The sequence below is a fragment of the Schistosoma mansoni genome, chromosome 7 (assembly GCF_000237925.1).
Source record: "Schistosoma mansoni strain Puerto Rico chromosome 7, complete genome".
Lineage (NCBI taxonomy): Eukaryota > Metazoa > Platyhelminthes > Trematoda > Strigeidida > Schistosomatidae > Schistosoma > Schistosoma mansoni.
This window is the reverse complement of record NC_031501.1, coordinates 2,621,300-2,639,102: the sequence shown is the minus strand read 5'-3', so window position 1 is coordinate 2,639,102 and position 17,803 is coordinate 2,621,300. Positions and strand designations below refer to the sequence as shown.

Genomic DNA, 17,803 nt, shown 5'->3' with positions numbered 1-17,803 from the left:
GGATGCGCACTGCCACTCAGGTGTTCCACAATAGGATGAAATGGCCGTCCAGTGCTTCCATGTGTTCCATGGTAGTCTACCTTCAATAGACTCCTTATTTCAATTAACTTTGAATCTCTCTTTGAATCTTTTATTCTATATAGAAAACAAATGATCGGTGTAGATGGTATTAATTCAATTAATAAATTATTAAAACAATTAACAAAACGTTTTGCATTTATTGAATCTATTCAATATCGTTTACTTATACAATCAAATGAAAAATTGAATAAATCCATGGTTACAAATCAATTGATTATAATACAACGTGAACCATTAATACAATTAGCTTATTCATTAATTGAAACAATATGGTGTTGTATAATTGGTTCAAATAATTGTGAAAATTATTTTTTAATGAATAATGGTGCAACATATTTACTTAATTTATTAGAGGTAATGAAATAAGATTTATAATGTAATATTATTATTTTACATATTGAAGTTAACCCTCGTGAAGGAGCATAGGCCGCTGACGAGCACTCTCGATCCAATCTTGTCCAGGACAATCCTTTCCACTTCTTTCCAGTTGATATTCAGCCTTTTTATGTCTGCTTCCAATTCCCGACTCAGCTAGATATACCTGATCTCAGATTGACTAAGTCAATCGAAATATTGGCAAACCATGACAGATTAAATTGAGATTCGTACTTCTTGCATAAGTAAGATAGTTATGTGGGTTTAGCAGCTAAGTGGATAGTGCGCTGGCACTTGAAGTCGACGGTACTGAGTTCGAATCACGGAGTGAACATCAAGTAAGATCCCGGTATATCTGGCTGACGAATCCTGAGTAAGACAAAACAACAAGCGTTCTGGATCTTACTAGTCACTGCAGTCCATCTATTCTATGACTAACTGAAGAGATGACAGTTGGATGAGCACAGGCTACACACCGATATTCTAGAATGTTCCACTAGCGGTGATTCGATGAAATGTCTTCGGTTGTTTCTGGACTTCTTGAGGCTTCTTTGAGTTTGACAACGAGCCATCCTTACAGATGAGCATAGGATTCTTATCAGAATTTTCTATCCAATCTTGTTCTGGACAATCCTTTCCACTTCTTTCGAGTTGATATTCATCCTTTTCATGTCTGCTTCTAATTATCGACTCAGTGTGTTCTTTAACCTTACTCTTTCCGTTTCCATTAAACATTCTCAGTTAGAGATTATCTCATAATGCAGTTTGCATGATTTCGATAGACCCCATCCCCACATGGATGGATGAATGTACCTTTCACCCACTGAGCCCTCATCCGATAGGTTACATTTCTAACTTAAACTGATTTATAATTGTACGTGATATGAAGAGTCAATTAGAAGTAGACTAATGATAAGATTGATCGATACTAATCAAAAGTGACCTGATAGACAAGTACATTTCACTGGCTAAAAAGTGGATCAATTTCCTAATGAGAGACTGACATATATATTAATGAGTATTTGTGCATTTCATTCAGTAGCTCGATACACTTTTTCACTCACTTTTGTTCTTGCTCAAGTAGTTGGTTGGAGGCGGTAAGCACGTAGCACATCATGTATCAGTATCAGATTTTGGACATCACTCGTCACAACAGTGCGCAATCATTTCCCCCGTATCATCAGTGAATAACTGCTTCAAACCTTACCTATTTAGATCCACTGATCACAGCTTCATACTAAAAATTTGAGAATAAATTCCCAAAACTAGTCACTGGTGAGCACATAATTAATATTTCTGTTGATTCTATCGAGTCATAAAATTACACGATTGAGATACTCATGAAACCGGGATGCAAAATAACTATTGATCTAAAGAACGTTTCTGTTATTATAAAATATATGTAAATTAGTTACAAACCCAAACTCCTGATGTATCTTCGGCGATTAATCTGTCCATATGTCCAGAAATAGATAGGCTTCCTGTAGTGATAACACAAACATCGACTACAACATACAATAGCGTATTCGTCTTAAGTCAACAATGACTAATAACAATCGAAATAAGAACTAACAGTACACAACTATGGAAATAAATATCAAAGGCATGCATAAAACTTTAAATGACTATTACAATGGTTTAGATGTTTTAATTACATTAATAAATACAGTGGATAGTACTAGCTTATGTAAATATCTTAAAATATTACACAACAAATAAACGAACGTCATACCTTATGTTCATAAATTATTGGAAATGTAACTGGTTACTGTATGTCAATAAGTAGTATGAACCAATATACAAAAAAGGACTTGGGTGAAAAGAGAACAAGGTTAAAGGGCAAGACTAAACTTTATGGACGACCTTTGAACGAGTCTTAAATGACCTTGAGAAATGTTAGCCAATCGGAAGACAGCTAGTATACAGTAAAAATATATTATACAAAACTGAAAAAATTAAAGTGGATACTGTTCTTTTACATGGCTCAAAAACTTCTCAAGGTCAGATATAGGTTCAGAAGTTCTAAAATCATAGTGCATACGGTACAGGAACTCATCCATATGGCTCCATTGTAGTCGGCCTCTGGAGCCATGATAAGGTCTCAACAATTCTTTTAGCCTCGACCACATATCTTCAATGTTGTTGGTATTTTGGTATGGTTTAGGGTTAGGGTCTTAACCTTAATCCTGATTGAGCGAAAAAAGTCATTCGGGTACCACAGTCACAAGTATAGGAACTTCTTAATAATCCCGTCTCTTGTAGACGCTGAATTATCACGTCTTCTCTAAAATCCGCTGTAAACCGATCGTACGTAATCATCAGGTACCGAACTTAGCGCCGTGAACTTGAAAACCCGCGAAAGCTTCTGATTGGCTAGTCCATAAAGTTTAGTCCCGCCGGTTAAAGAATGTAAACGAACGTGACAGTTCCTTTAACGGGTCTATGGTGAATGTTGAATTTCGTTGTTTACATCATGGAATGATCTTAGGCCAAGCATTAATCTTCAAACCTGAAGGTGATGAATTTGATCCACGGCAAGGTTGTGCATTGTTACTGCTGAACAGTCCTACACTCATACGAAACAACTATTCAGTGCATCCTAGTTGTCTAAGACCAGTTAGTGATGTCAAACACACAATCGAAAAATTTTCTCCATAAACCCTCTTCATTCAGTTTTACTGCAAAGTTACCATTTGTTTGTTCGTCTTTCTAATTGTAGGTTTGAGTAAATAGGAATCTTCATTGTTGTTTTATCCTTTAACTAAATGAAAGTGGCACAGTTGACATATTACATATTTTTAGAGTAAATAGAAACAAGTAGTATGTCAAAAACATGTCAAAAGTATTTTCTGAGAAATGTAGCTGATACGATTGGCATATTATTCACAAAGCGTTCAAATTCGATGGCTATATATAAGGTTTCATACTAGTAATTGTTTCGAAATCCTGAACCTAGGTTTAATGTTATTTGGGACTTATAAGAAAGGTGTACCTGTAATCTTGAGAGAGCTGCTACTTCCTAAGGGAAGTGATCCTCAGTAACCCAGATTGTGAGAGTAGGCGACATTTCATTGAAGTCGCCAAGGAACACAAGTTCTCTAGAAGTCACAGGTACACCTTGTTGATGACACACATTCAGTACGAAACCTTGATCAATCAGTCTTTATTATCGATTAACATTAGCCATTCAACAGCCTAACATATTGCACGCGATGTCAAGTCAATTAGATTCGTGGCCACATTGCAAACTGGTCAATAAATTTCGATGAACACTGAAAAGGTTTTGACAAACATAACATTAATCACTACGCAATAATTATTCAAATGTACATTATCATATTTCGACCATTTTCAGAACAAGGATTCGATCGAGTATCATCCAAGTTAGTCCTTTGCTTTTTAAATTAAAAAATCTTCTGAAATAATCCGATTACTATTTTTTTATTCTCCTTTTATTTTGTTCCTTTGAAAGTGGTACCCACTTGAATCAATCAATCATCTCTTAGGTTGTTTAGTAGATTTGACAGAGAATCCTAAATGTTTACCATATCTATCCTGTTGGTCTGGAATTCATTCATTGAATGATAATCTTTATGATAATGACGATTATGATAAAGATAATAGATTTGCATTGAGTAACACCAGCAGAAATCCAATGAAACAACAATTAAGTCATTTAGAATTAACAACTTCTTTATTGATTAAATCACCTGACCCTGTTGTCTCAACTAGATTACACAAGATTATTTCAAACACTACTAAACATACTACTGATAACAATAGTACTAATAATAGTCATAGTAATCAGGTACATTTAAACACAGCAAATGAAAAAGAAGTGAATTCAAAAGAGACTTTCAATCAAGATTCCATAAATCCTTGTGAAATCGAAGAGGTTAATGATGATGATGATGATGAAGAAGAAGAAGAAGGAGAATCTATTAATATATGGTTAAATGGACCTAGTTTAGCACAATTACTCTGTTATATTTGGAGATGGGAAGAGAAAAGATTGAAAAACCTTAAAAGTCAACAAAAACAATTTCGTAAGTGAAAAGTAAGAAAATGTTGATTAATTTAATGTTGATATGCTTGATGCTATGACGAGTTCACATTACTCGGTAAACAGGATGAAGGTCAATGACACAGTCATACGATAGGCTAATTCTAATCCATTGTACCCAGCCCTGATAACTAGATCAAGAAATCTTGATGAGGCGTAGTGAATGTATTCTACAAGCACCCACAAAATACAAGACCCCTAAGCACACAAATCAAGCTTATTTATACAATGATAGAAACGGCCTTGAGAGAACCATAAAATAGCGTACAAAAAAAAATTCGCCAACCAATGACAGTTAGGGATTTCTGAGTGGGAAATGTAAGCTGTAGGTCAACTAAGCGTCTCGGCGCGAAAACATAAAATTCAAATTTTCAGAATAAAATTACGAAATTAGGATCTTTCTCATTGAGTTCTGGGGATCTATCATCCTCAACAAATGTACAATGCAAAACTAGTATGCTATTCACACTTTTATACCCTAAGATTTAAGTAACGTAACATTACAATGTTGACATTCGATACCAATGAAAAATCGGACAAAACAATTCAATTCATACTGCTGTAATCTAAAAAAACTTCATATCAATAAATATCCAGTATGTTGTAAGTGTGAAACTATAATCAGCGGGTTTACTTACTGTTACCTTTAGTATAGTATTCATGATCTTAGGAAAACTGTTATGCCTGATTTGTGTGCATCGAGTACTTCTAAGATTGAATTCTTAACTGATTTCTAAGAAAGAGTTCAATCGATGATCTAATTCAAAGAATAAATGACAACTATTGATTGATATGCCTAAAAATCGTTTCATCACAGAAACCAAACAGTATTCATATGGTTACCTTCCAATAGTAAACATTTTTGAGAAAATGGTAACATAAGTTTCAAAAGAAACACATTATAAAATATCATAAATGAATCGATTAACATTAAGAAGGACTTTACATACATGGCACTGGTTACTTAATACTAATCAATGAAATGTAAGTACATCTTACTTCTACGCATGGTCGGTTGTAACCAAAATAGCTCAGTAATAACATCATTGAATGTGAATCTGAATGATAGGGGATTAACTCTACCAGAGAGTATCATTCACCTCAACATTACTATATCAGAAGGAGGGTTTTGTGAAGATTGTAGTAATTTTTAATAGTTGAATTCATGAATCAGTTTAAGTAAGACCACCATTGAACCTAAACCTGAAAGCTCTGAACGGCCGTTCCGTCCCAGTATGGGACTACTTATGGATGCGAGCTGCCGCTGAGGAGTCCTATACTAGGGTGAGACAGACGTCTAGTGCTTCCATTTTTTCCATGGTGATCTAGCTGTAACCGTTGGATGCCGGCTCATTGGTCTAGCGGTTAAGCGCTCTCGCGCAAAACTGATAGGTCCTGGGTCCAAATCTAGCGATCGTGGATGTGCACTACTGAGGAGTCCCACAATAGGACGAAACGGCCGTTCAGTGCTTCCGGGCTTTCCATGGTGGTCTAGCTTCAAGTGATTCAACGATTAAAATTACTATTATATCCACAAAACCCCTTCTGATACTAAACTATTACTATTTCATCTTTTTTACGAGTGCATACTAGCACGAAACTATGGTCAGTCAGTGTTTTCTATCGATTGCCTCCAACTAACAAACAACCTAAAGTTTCAGTATTAGTACCAAAGAAAAAAATATGATTTTGTAAAATCACTTTAAATAAACCACAGTAAATTATTGATTTATACTCCAAACACAATTAAATCACACCATAATATGAACCTCAACTAGAGACAAGCATTTAAGTCATTATGAATCTCGCATAACTTAATTCAACATATGGAACTAAAGACAACTGTCAACTAACTTCAAAATGTGAATCTTCAATTCGAACGTCAAGACAGTCCTACTGTACGAAGCTGAAACGTGGAGAACTACTACATCCATCGTCAAGAAGGTACAAGTATTTATAAACAGTTGTTAACGCGAGATACTCGACATCCACTAGTCGGATACCATCAGCAACAGACTTCTTTGGGAGAGGACAAACCAGCTTCCAGTTGAATAGGAAATTAGGAAAAAACGTAGGAAGTGGATCAGACATACATTGAGGAAATCACCAAACTGCATCACGAGGCAATCTTTAACTTGTAATCCGGAAGGGAAGCAAAAAAGTGGGAGACCAAAGAACACATTACGCCGGGAAATAGAAGCATATATGAAAAGGATGAATAAGAACTGGAAACAACTGGAAAGGTTTGCCCAAGACAGAGTTGAATGGAGAATGCTGGTGTGCAGCCTATGCTCCTCCACGAGGGGTAATAGGCGTAAGTAAGTAAGTAAGTGATACCTTAATTCAATTGACAGTTTATCATTATGATCAAACTGATATTTTCTTCTTATCTGTATCGATTTAATATTTTTTTATAAAACAAAACTTAGATGTAGACAACGTAAAAGATCTCTCGGATACATCAACAATGAAGCAAAACACCAGCCTTCAAATGAATATATACGCTTTGTTTTTACGACTTGGTTTTAATAATCAAGAGAATCTTACATATAAAGATCAGATTACATTGAAGAAAATAGAATCGTATCTTGATTTGAAGGTAAGGAAACCACTAACTTCATACTATTGTAATAAACGTAGTTGGATAGATGTTAGTATTGGAATAGGGACTCATCAGCTGTATCTACTTGCTTCCTAGCATCAATAATTGCACTGGGACTCGAATCAAGTATTTTTTGTTTCAAAGTTTTAACACGCTATCCACTTGATCACTGAGTTCACTTAGCCACTGACTTGAGCAATCCAGTGAATTTTAATTATTTTATATTAGTTACTTGAATATTGCAATTGTCATTTTGAACTGCATTTGATTTTCAGCATCAGCATGAATATCAGCACTGGGATGCAGGTACATCCAACTGATAAGTCCTGAATAGAACGAACCCGAGTCATGGATTCCACTATAGGCCACCATCCATATTTGCTTTAAATGTTTGTAACTTGATGGCAATATTGAGACTATCCACACAAGATTCAGAAATCATAAGACATAGTGATATCGTTTTAAGAATCACTAAAAATCTATGAAACACTTTGTAATCGCTTCAGCTCCACCTGTACAACTTTTCACTAATACACAGAGAATATCTTTGTAAAAACTGTGAACCATACAGTAATGATTTCATTGCAAAATATCTATCAGTTATCTCAGACTTACTTGTTATTCCATTTCCATACCAATCATTCTTTGTTCTCATTCTTTTCTCTTCGATTTTCTCAACTTTCTGCCTTCAGGCATTCTACTTTCGATTGGTAATACATACTACTTATATCTGTCAACATCAATAACACACACGCCAATAATGTCAAAGATTGAACTTTACGTAAAATTCAAATTTTTACTAAGCGATTCGATCCAAGCTTGGACCTTCGCAAAGATCTTTTAAATAAATAAATCAGAATTAGGATAGTATTTCACAGATTTTCTGTGCAGCTTTGTGAAGCCAATGAAAGATAGCTAGTATATTATTATGAATTGAATGAACACTAGTAATATCTGGTCTCTAGAATGCTGCAAAATGGCTATAAAAGATAACTTCAATGCAATCGAACATTAAACATGAATAGGAAGAAATATTTGCTCCTGATATTGACTCTATGTTAGAGTATTCAATGTGATTTGTTCCATCGTAGGTAGTATTCGCTTACTCTAACCCCTAATTCTAAATCATGTTCTTTACTAAGTTTCTAAACGAAAGGATGGTAAAGCTTTATTGAATTACAGATGGCATCAGATCGTCATGAAAACCGTAAACCTTATTCATAAATCCAGCAGATACCTCTAATTTAACTCTTGTTACATAACTAACATTTTTACATCATAGCTGATGTCATTTGATGATGAAACCTCTTTACAGGTTATAACTTCTACTTACTATGTGGTGAACAAGAACTCAGGTTGGGATAAACTAATTTATTGATGAATGCAAAATTACTAAATGCCTTCATAAAATATAAGAACCGCACATTAAATACATAATCCCCACGTCTTTCATCAGTTATCCTTTATATGCTTTATGATTCTTTCAATTCTGTTGTCATTACAATTACTTTCTGAATCATACCAATCTTTTGCTACCATGCATTCCACTTCCAATTGATGCTATAAACTACTTATATCTGTCAACATAAGTAATATGAACCATAACTATACTGGTATATCTCATATTGTGTAAGTACACTTTACTTTTCTTTGAATATGACGAATAATGACTCAAAATTATTATTCCAGTGTAATTTCATTGCTTTTCATCGACTGAGATGGTTGGGCCACATCCCATCCCCGTCGCCAATATGTTATGCCTGAAGCGTTACGAATTCACTAGTTAGCGAACGGAACAAAGACTTGTGACCAGAGACCGATAAGCTAGCTATTCTGACGCGACCCAGCTAACTAGAGTAAGAAGTCCAAGTTGGAAGCGGGGGAAATATATTCCGTAGCAGCCAGAAGCACAGCAATCATAAGGGGAAAAAGTTAAACGTATATGTATACAGCAACAAATTGTCCTTGGGAATCATTATAAAATAGCACACTCAAAGAAACAATGGATCAATAGCGTTTAAGATAGTTTACAAGTGGGAAATATGACGTGAAGGTAAAAAGAGCGCTTTTGGTGCGAAAACAGCTAAATTCAAATTTTCAAAATAAAATTACAAGATTAAGCCAATTATCAAGTAAGTTCTGGGGATTTGACATCCCCAACATTACGTATGCCTGAACACCGATTACCACGACGCTCTACACTGAATGGTATAGGGGATGGTTAGGGCACTAAATTCTGATCTGAGCAATGTTGATAGATGCAAACTACTTGGTTGGGGGTCCGCGTGTCTATCATAAACAATGGTAGTAGACTCTGAATGACTTGGTTCAAAATCAATCACAATGGCATAGGTGTACACACTCTTTGTCTTGCTTTAAACTGTAGGATTAAAATTACTTTATACCTCACTTTCTAAGAATTAATTCTTTCTTCCTGTATTATATCACTATATGCAATCTTTCTTTTATATATTACCACCATTGTATTTTATTTATTTATTTAAACACATAAATATTGGTACAAGGAAGCACCAGATATATATGCGCCTCACAAATCTCATTTGATTTGTGTGAGGGCTGTGATACTGACCAAGTGCTCAAACTCAAGCAGGTTGTTTTCTTAGGGGGTCACATCCGGAGCCTTTGACCTAAAGGTCTAGTCCACAAAGCAGTGAAGCATCGTGAGGCGATGCAGTCCCATGGTGGCCGGTGACCAACAATTGATTCATACGCCTTTTGTTCCTTAAGGATCCTGGAGACCATGTGCACCATTGGTTCGGAATGAGGGTTTTCCAACTCCCGTAGTTGAACTAGCCATGTCCACCAACCCGGTTAGAGCGCCAGACATTCGCTTTTCGTCCTCTCAATTTCGTAAACAACACCCCCACCACTGTGAGAAGGCAGTGAGTAGGACTTCCCTGACAGAGGCTGTATACGCGTGGTCATGTGAGAGCATTTGGAGAGGTAGAGCGGACTCTCCCCACTCTCGACCGTACCAGGGCATTTGGGGGCAAACCACCATTGAAGTAACTACTTCTATAAATTTGGTGTTCATCTTGTTGTGCTAATGTGTGAGGTATGGCAACTTGGACCGATGCATATATCTGCCTGGTCCTACGTTGTAGCTGACTGACTGACTGACTGATTTGTTGACTACTGAATAAGTCACTTAGTTTCATTCATATGGTATACTTTTACAAATGATTATATGAATATTCCTATTCTTTTATTAAGATAGCTGAAACTTGGACAAATATACAAACTGATTTATATAATCAACAATTTCGTCCAATTACACCAGATAAAGAATTGTTGTCATGTATATCGGAATGGTGTAAAAAACAAATTGATAATGTACAATATAAACAACAAGAAATATTCAATTCTACACAAACTTATGAATTAAGTGAAGAACAAAAATATTATTCATCAGTAAGTATTTCTTGTTATGATCTTCAATGAAGATGAAGTTTAATTCTTTGAACTGGTTAGTTTGATCGTGGAGCTTTCAATTGTTCTTCTGAATGATATCATCAGTACGAACTTCGGGTAGAAGAATAAGTATTTTCATAGTTGAAAGCGTGAGTCAATTGAAGCTAGACAACCTGGGAAAACATGGAAGCATTGGAATACGTTTTCGTATTGTATTAGAGAGTATGTCATCAGATTATTCATTATTAGGGGATCATTGGTATTATATAATCTGATTATTGATTACGCTCGCTTAATGTCAAATAGCACCGATCGTATATTTTACCAATGAAAAGAATGATCGTAATGCCTATTGGTTGTCGATCTACCAAATGGTGCAGATAACAAACAACTATCTTCTCTATTGTACGGTAAGGGTTCATCATAACTCAAATACTCATGAGTTTATATTGCATAAATAATCAGATGAAAATACACTAACAAATGGAAAAGTATCGTTTACATACAAACAAGTCATAAGTGGGAGAGAATGGAACAAGATTTGAATAGTAAGTTAGCTATAGTTAAGGAATAACAAACACTTTAGCAAGAGTTAGTAAGTACAATTCAATCTTACAATAGATGTAATACTAACATACAATAATTCACTTATTTCATAGGCAGACACAATAAGAATAATAATCCGTAAAATACTTAGTATTGTTTGTTTGAATCTTCCCATCGACGTGTTAGGACTGCAACTGGTCAGTCTCTAATTGGTATATGTGCATACTATGCGTATTGCCTCGATATAGCCTTATAAGCAAAGATGGACGGTGGCTAGCAGTACAATCCATGACGCGCGTTTCGTTCTATTTGGGACTTGTCAGCTAGATGTACCTGAGTCTCAAAGTTGATGTTCACCACATTGTACAAGCAAGTGGCTATCAAGACTCAGTAGCTGAGTGGATGACGCGATGGTGTTTAAAGTGAAAGGTACTGGGTTCGAGTCTCAGAGTGAACATCAACTCTGAAATGTAAGTACATCCAGCTGACGAGTCCCAAATAGGACGAAACCCGTATCCTGGATTCCACTGCTAGCCACTGTCCATCTTTGCTTAAAATCCGTGAAACAGTTTCAAATTTTCAATCTTCATCATTCGCTCTCTTACAACACTTCTTTACATATCAGATTAATGAAATATAGAGTTTCACATCACGAACTGTCTACCATAAGAATACTATATTGAGAAGCAGAAAACACAAGAAAGTTGTTTCATTCTGTCATGATACTTTTCAGTGTCAGTGCGCGTCAACAACAACCCTATTAGACATTGGACTTATGTCTCCCTACTAAAACTTGATTATTAGTATCACTAGGCTAACATCCAATAGTAAAATTTCTAATACAGTACAATGATCATCTAATCCCTCTGTTGGGTAACTGCTTCACAACGACAAATAGTTCTACAATTGTATATAATTATTTTATCACTTCAATGAAATTTTATTATCTATTCCCATCTCAATCAAGATAAGAAAAATTATACGTAATCAAGAATATGCCATGGAAAATTATCATGACTATTTAGCAAGAACATCAAATCATCAATACCTTAAACAAGCTCGTCTTAAACAATTATCTGCAATTAATGCATCACGTATTGGACGACTGAATGATTTAAATAAAACTTCAGATGTCAATGTGGATATTCAAACAAGCAAAGCAGAATCAAATCAGATTAAAGGTCAATTAAGTAAATGTTCAGTTCATGATAAAGAATCCAGTATATATCATAAGACAGATATTGACAAGTTGAATGTGACAGTAAGTGATGTAAAAAAATATTTTATTTGTTTGAAATAAAATAACTCGGAAGGTGGTCGACATGAAGTCATTTCTCAGTCGAACAGATCAGCGGTAACGTCCTACATTATGGAAATAAGTTTTCAAAGGGTAACATCAGTTACCTCAAGTCTCCCAACACCCCCTAATTACGATTGATATCTAGGACGAAATCTAAGTCGATAAGATTTTCTTGCTGACTACTTTCAATCACCTAGCATGTCAACATAGCACATGTAATATTGAGTTACTTTGACCAATGACTGCATTACAACTTGATAGATAGATATTGATTAGCTTTAAAGAATTAGACAAACTTAGTATTGGTTTATGCTTAATGAATTGTCACATTAACATGTGCCAGCCAACTAGTCAGAGAATAAAGGCTATCAATTTCTGAAAAACTGACTCAAGATCATGCTGCTCACTGTGAGATTGGAAGATCTTGAATTTAATTTTATGTAGAGCTATATTTAAATACAATTAAAAATTGTATATTTGTAGTTAGAATATTGTTTGAAATGAATGTCAGTCAGTCACAACGTAGAACTTCGTACGTACTTACGTACATCAGTTCGAATTGCCATACCATATTATCACAGAGATGCAGTTTTCCATTCAAATCCCATAGTGGTAGAAGTAGTAAGAGTATAAACATTATGTGAAAGATTAGGGTTTGAAGATGTTATTGAAGGAGTATAATCCAGTGAAATAAATTTGGAAACAGAAGAAGGATAGAGACATGAGGAATTGAGAAGAATAGAATCTGGCAGAATACAAAGAGTGGACGCACCTTCGCCATTGCAAACGATTTTGAGCCATGTCGTCCAAGGCCTCTATCCATCGATTGCTATCATCTCGCGAATCCCAACCAGGTAGACTACACCTACCAACATGGCTCAGTCCAATTGTCAGTGACTTCATGGATTTGTGCCACGTTTTGGTCTGGCCGCCCGTAGCTTTCGTCCAACCTACTCTTACGCCATAAAACATTGCACATCGGGGCAGTTGGTGGTTGGGCATACGTAACACGTGTCCCAGCCATCTCAACTGATGAAGTTTCACTACTTCATCAATCGATTTGCCATCTTTACCTAGAACCCACTTCCTAACAATGCATTACTTACTCGGTGCTTGCTTGCTTAATCAGACTAGTAAATAGTCTGACAGGTATTCGTTGAGTTATATATTTTCCTACCCTTATTATTACTGTTGTCGATACCGGTTCTTGGTGTGGAAATATACTCATGTTCTAGTCATGTATTCGTGATCTGAGTTGTGTTGATGTCCTGTAGAATAGAGACTGGAAAAGTATCTAGTGTAGATATTCGTCTAAGGCAAATTAACATCCCATTCGTGTAGACTCGAAAACCGAGCACTATAAAATTTTGATTTTCAATTTTTTTCTGAGTGATATTAATTCATCAAAAACCAACTATTAAGACAGAATTCGATCGAAAGCAGCTTACTTCTATCAGCGATCAGCTGAAGCATGAATAGCTCCATAATAACATCTCAGACTATAACATTGAGTAAAATGAATCTAAATTCCACGCAAAGAACCCATTTCGTCAAAATGCATCGTAAAGTTCAACTCCGTCTCAATAGTTTAAACATTCTTTCTTAACAATAAATATTCACCATAACATTTAACTAAGTGTTATAAACGGTAGGATACTTGTTATACCGTTAGGGTTTCTTGTTATAATAGTCCTTTCACTTTTTACACATATGTAGGACGTTAATTTACCTTAATTTACCTACACTAGATTCCCACACAGTGTCTATTCTACAGGACTTCAACACACAACTCAGATCAAGAACACGAGATTAGCCTGACTAGAACGTCAATATATTTCCACACCGAAATCCGACACAATCCAACAACAAGCAACAGTCAGTCAATAATAATAAGGATAGGGGAATATATAACTCATCTGACACCTGTCACACTATCTATAAGTCTGACTCAGCAAAACAACCAATCATTATCATTCTCGCCCATACATCACTAAGATAAACAAAGTACTTCATTGATGAACAGCTTGAAATACCACAATATTTCCCTGTTCACCATATCTTACCCTTCTTTTATCTCTTTTCACCTTTCTACAGGCTTTCTGTTCACAAACCATTAACATTGATTCAACGCCAAAACAACTATTTCAACATCCAAGTAAATTTGAAGAAGAATTAATCAAATTAGTAGAAAGTAATGAACAATTACAATTAAATGATAGTGATAATAGTGATAATGAAATAAAAAATTAAATTTGATCAAATAAATAGATATTTTCAAGTTTTAATTTGTTTTTTTCATCATAAGATGGATGCGCATTGCTGAGGAGTCCCACACTGGGACGAAACAACCGTCCTTGTGCTTCGAGGTTTTCCATGATGATCTAGCTACAATGGACTCATGATTTCAACTATATATAATTACTGGAAATCTCCACAAAACTCCTTTTCTGATCTTAAGATTTGTTTTCCACAAAATTTAAATGCATATTATTATTATAAGGAAAGATGGATTGTGGTTAGCATTGGAATCTAGTACATCCAGCTGATAAGTCCGAAATAGGAAGAGACAGCAGTCTTAAATTCCACTGCAAGCCACAATCCATCTTTACTTATAATGATTGTGATTTAAGGTAATATTGAGGCAATCCATAGAGGATGAACTTAATTTAATAAGAGATTGATCAATTGTAGTCCTAAACATCAATGGGTAGATTGAAACGAACAATATGAAAATGAACAATATTATTCTTATTATATAACAAGACAGTATCAAGAAATTAATATTCATTGTGTAATCCGAAAAGTTGTTATATTATTCCATTTAAGAACAGATTACATTGATATATTTTAAACACAAATATTAGTATAACTAGTGTTGTAAATTTAAGCCCGCTTAGTTATCACGTGATTTATTCACCAATTAAAATACGACTTATCCAATGTCAGCACTGTGGTAAACCAACGATGTTCGACCAGTATGGGCAGTCTAAAGTACTTATTGGTCCTCTGTCCGCTTAGCCCTTCCAGTTGAGTCTAGAACACCAATGACACCTTCTGTTATGCGAATCATTTATTTCAGATATACTTGGTTTATACACCAGACAAACAGAAGGCATCACACCACGAAATAAGAAATAACACTTGTAAAAGAAATATCAAGCCAAAATGTGGCTTGATAAGTGAGAGACTGTAATCAATAAACTGAATATAATTTACGTACAGTAAATCGATTGATAATAGTTAATGGGTCAAAATGAAGCTTATAATAAGATGAATATAGATACACACAATCTAATCACTGAATAATAATACAATAAGAATAATTATAGCAACCATCCTATAATCAATTCCGATTATAGTCAATTTTGGTTAAGCCCTTTTTATAACTTACTTAACAGACATCGTTATTTGGGATAGTAACAATTTGCATATTCTTTGCACTGCTATACCACTAGAGCACATGACACTCTATCCGAAATGTTGACTACTTAAATATCGTTCGATGACTCATACTCCTCCCCATATATGTACGCACGCAAATATTATTATCAGCCTTTGTTTTGCTTTGCTGTGCCCTTATTAAATTTGACTATAAATTGCCTATGTAATTGCTTGCTATTCGTTCGCTTGCTCCTCGTTCGTTTCCTTCGCTTGTTCGCCTGTTCACTCGCTCTCTCGCTCGTTGATATTCGCTCAGGTGTTGTTAACTTTCTGACCTGAGTTATTCAACAATAAACTGTAGTTGCTGCTATCCTTTGTCTTCTGATTTTACGCACCGTTAAGATTAGAATCATAACGGTTATCGAAGTAAACGATTAACGAATCGCGGCACTACAGAATTGGAGACCTCGCCGTACGAACACGACACTACAGAATTGGATGCCTCGCCGAGCGAACACAAAACAATTTTCGACGAGATAATTTCATTTCGAAAATTCAACGTACTCTGTTTCTATTCGAATTATTATCCGGATTATAATCATAATTGTGGATTTATTATATCACAATTTTAATCGCACGTACATTATCCTATAAACATTATTGAACTTAACGATAATATTCATAATAAATAACGATTATTCACGAACAATTGATATATTGGTGCAATTCAGTAAGTCCGTTCTATGTTATAAATTGTACCATTTATTATTATCATTGTTTTCATCGGTCCATTTCTCTTAGTGACAATTACGTTATATTCGCATATTATTTAATTTTATTATTAATGTCTTTAAATAACGACACAATCGATCTTTCACAGTCACCATCCGTGGGAGTTATTAATGTTACTATTCCCTCTTTTAATGTTAATGATCCTCAACTCTGGTTTATTAGACTTGAAAATTACTTCGTAGCCAATCGTATTCTCTTACAGCGACATAAGTTCGGCTATGCAAGCTCACTACTTCCAGACGAAATAGCAGACAAGGTGCGAGAGGTCCTAACTAAGCCGGATGAGGTAAATCCGTACGACGTATTGAAACAGGCAGTAATAAAAGCTCTCTCATTAAAACGACCGGCAAGCTGTCGAGCAGTTGCTCAGTGAAGTGCAAATCGGAGATAGAACTCCTTCGCAGTTAAAAACGCATATGAGCAACGTAATTGGAGACAGAAATGTTGATAAAAATATATTTTACCAGTTATGGTTGCGACGACTCCCACTGAACGTACAGCAGATCCTCGCTGTTGGAGATAGCGATGTAGACATAGACAACATCGCTAAAATAGCCGATTAGATTTACGAGAGAATGAGACACGCGACTCCACAAACGCTCAACTCCACAGTTGACGAAAGAATCGAGGCCTTGCAAAAGGAAATTAATGCGCTACGCCTCAAACTAACGAGTCTAAATCACAACGACAGGAAAAGAAGTTGGTCGCGTAGCAGATCAAGAGATATAAATCGATCATTCTCTAAGGGACTCCCAGATCCTGCTATATGCTGGTACCATCAAACATTTGGGTACAAAGCTCGAAAATGCAGGTCTCCATGCAAATTTAAACGATCCCACCGATTCTCAGTAACGACTACGAAAATCAACGCAGCTCCCAGGAGCAATCGTTTATTTTATGTTCAGGACAGAGTAACAGGCGCACAATTTTTAGTAGACGCGGGAGCAGAGATAAGCGTCGTCCCTCCATTGAGCAACGAAAAACAAAATATCGATACTGCGCTAACTCTTAAAGCAGCGAATAGATCCTACATAAGGACATATGGCAAGCGAAAACTAACCTTGAATTTCGGCCGTAATATTTCACTTCGCTGGGGATTTGTGATCGCTGTTGTTTCCGCACCCATAATTGGTATCGATTTCTTAAAGAATTTTGACCTATTAGTAGATTCTCGACGAAACCAACTAGTGAATGGAGAACGCTCAGTAGTCATAAGAGGAGTGACCACCGA

At 35.5% G+C, this 17,803-nt stretch overlaps 1 protein-coding gene across 1 annotated transcript; it reads left to right on the top strand.

Moving 5' to 3' along the window:
• Positions 1 to 6,986: 6,986 nt before the first annotated feature.
• On the top strand, positions 6,987 to 14,649 carry Smp_203310 (uncharacterized protein; the record flags this gene model as incomplete). Its single annotated transcript, XM_018798607.1, has 4 exons — positions 6,987 to 7,118; positions 10,356 to 10,553; positions 12,067 to 12,360; positions 14,494 to 14,649. The coding sequence occupies 4 exons, from the start codon at positions 6,987 to 6,989 to the stop codon at positions 14,647 to 14,649; spliced, it is 780 nt and encodes a 259-aa protein (XP_018653532.1).
• Between the last annotated feature and the right edge of the window lie 3,154 nt (positions 14,650 to 17,803).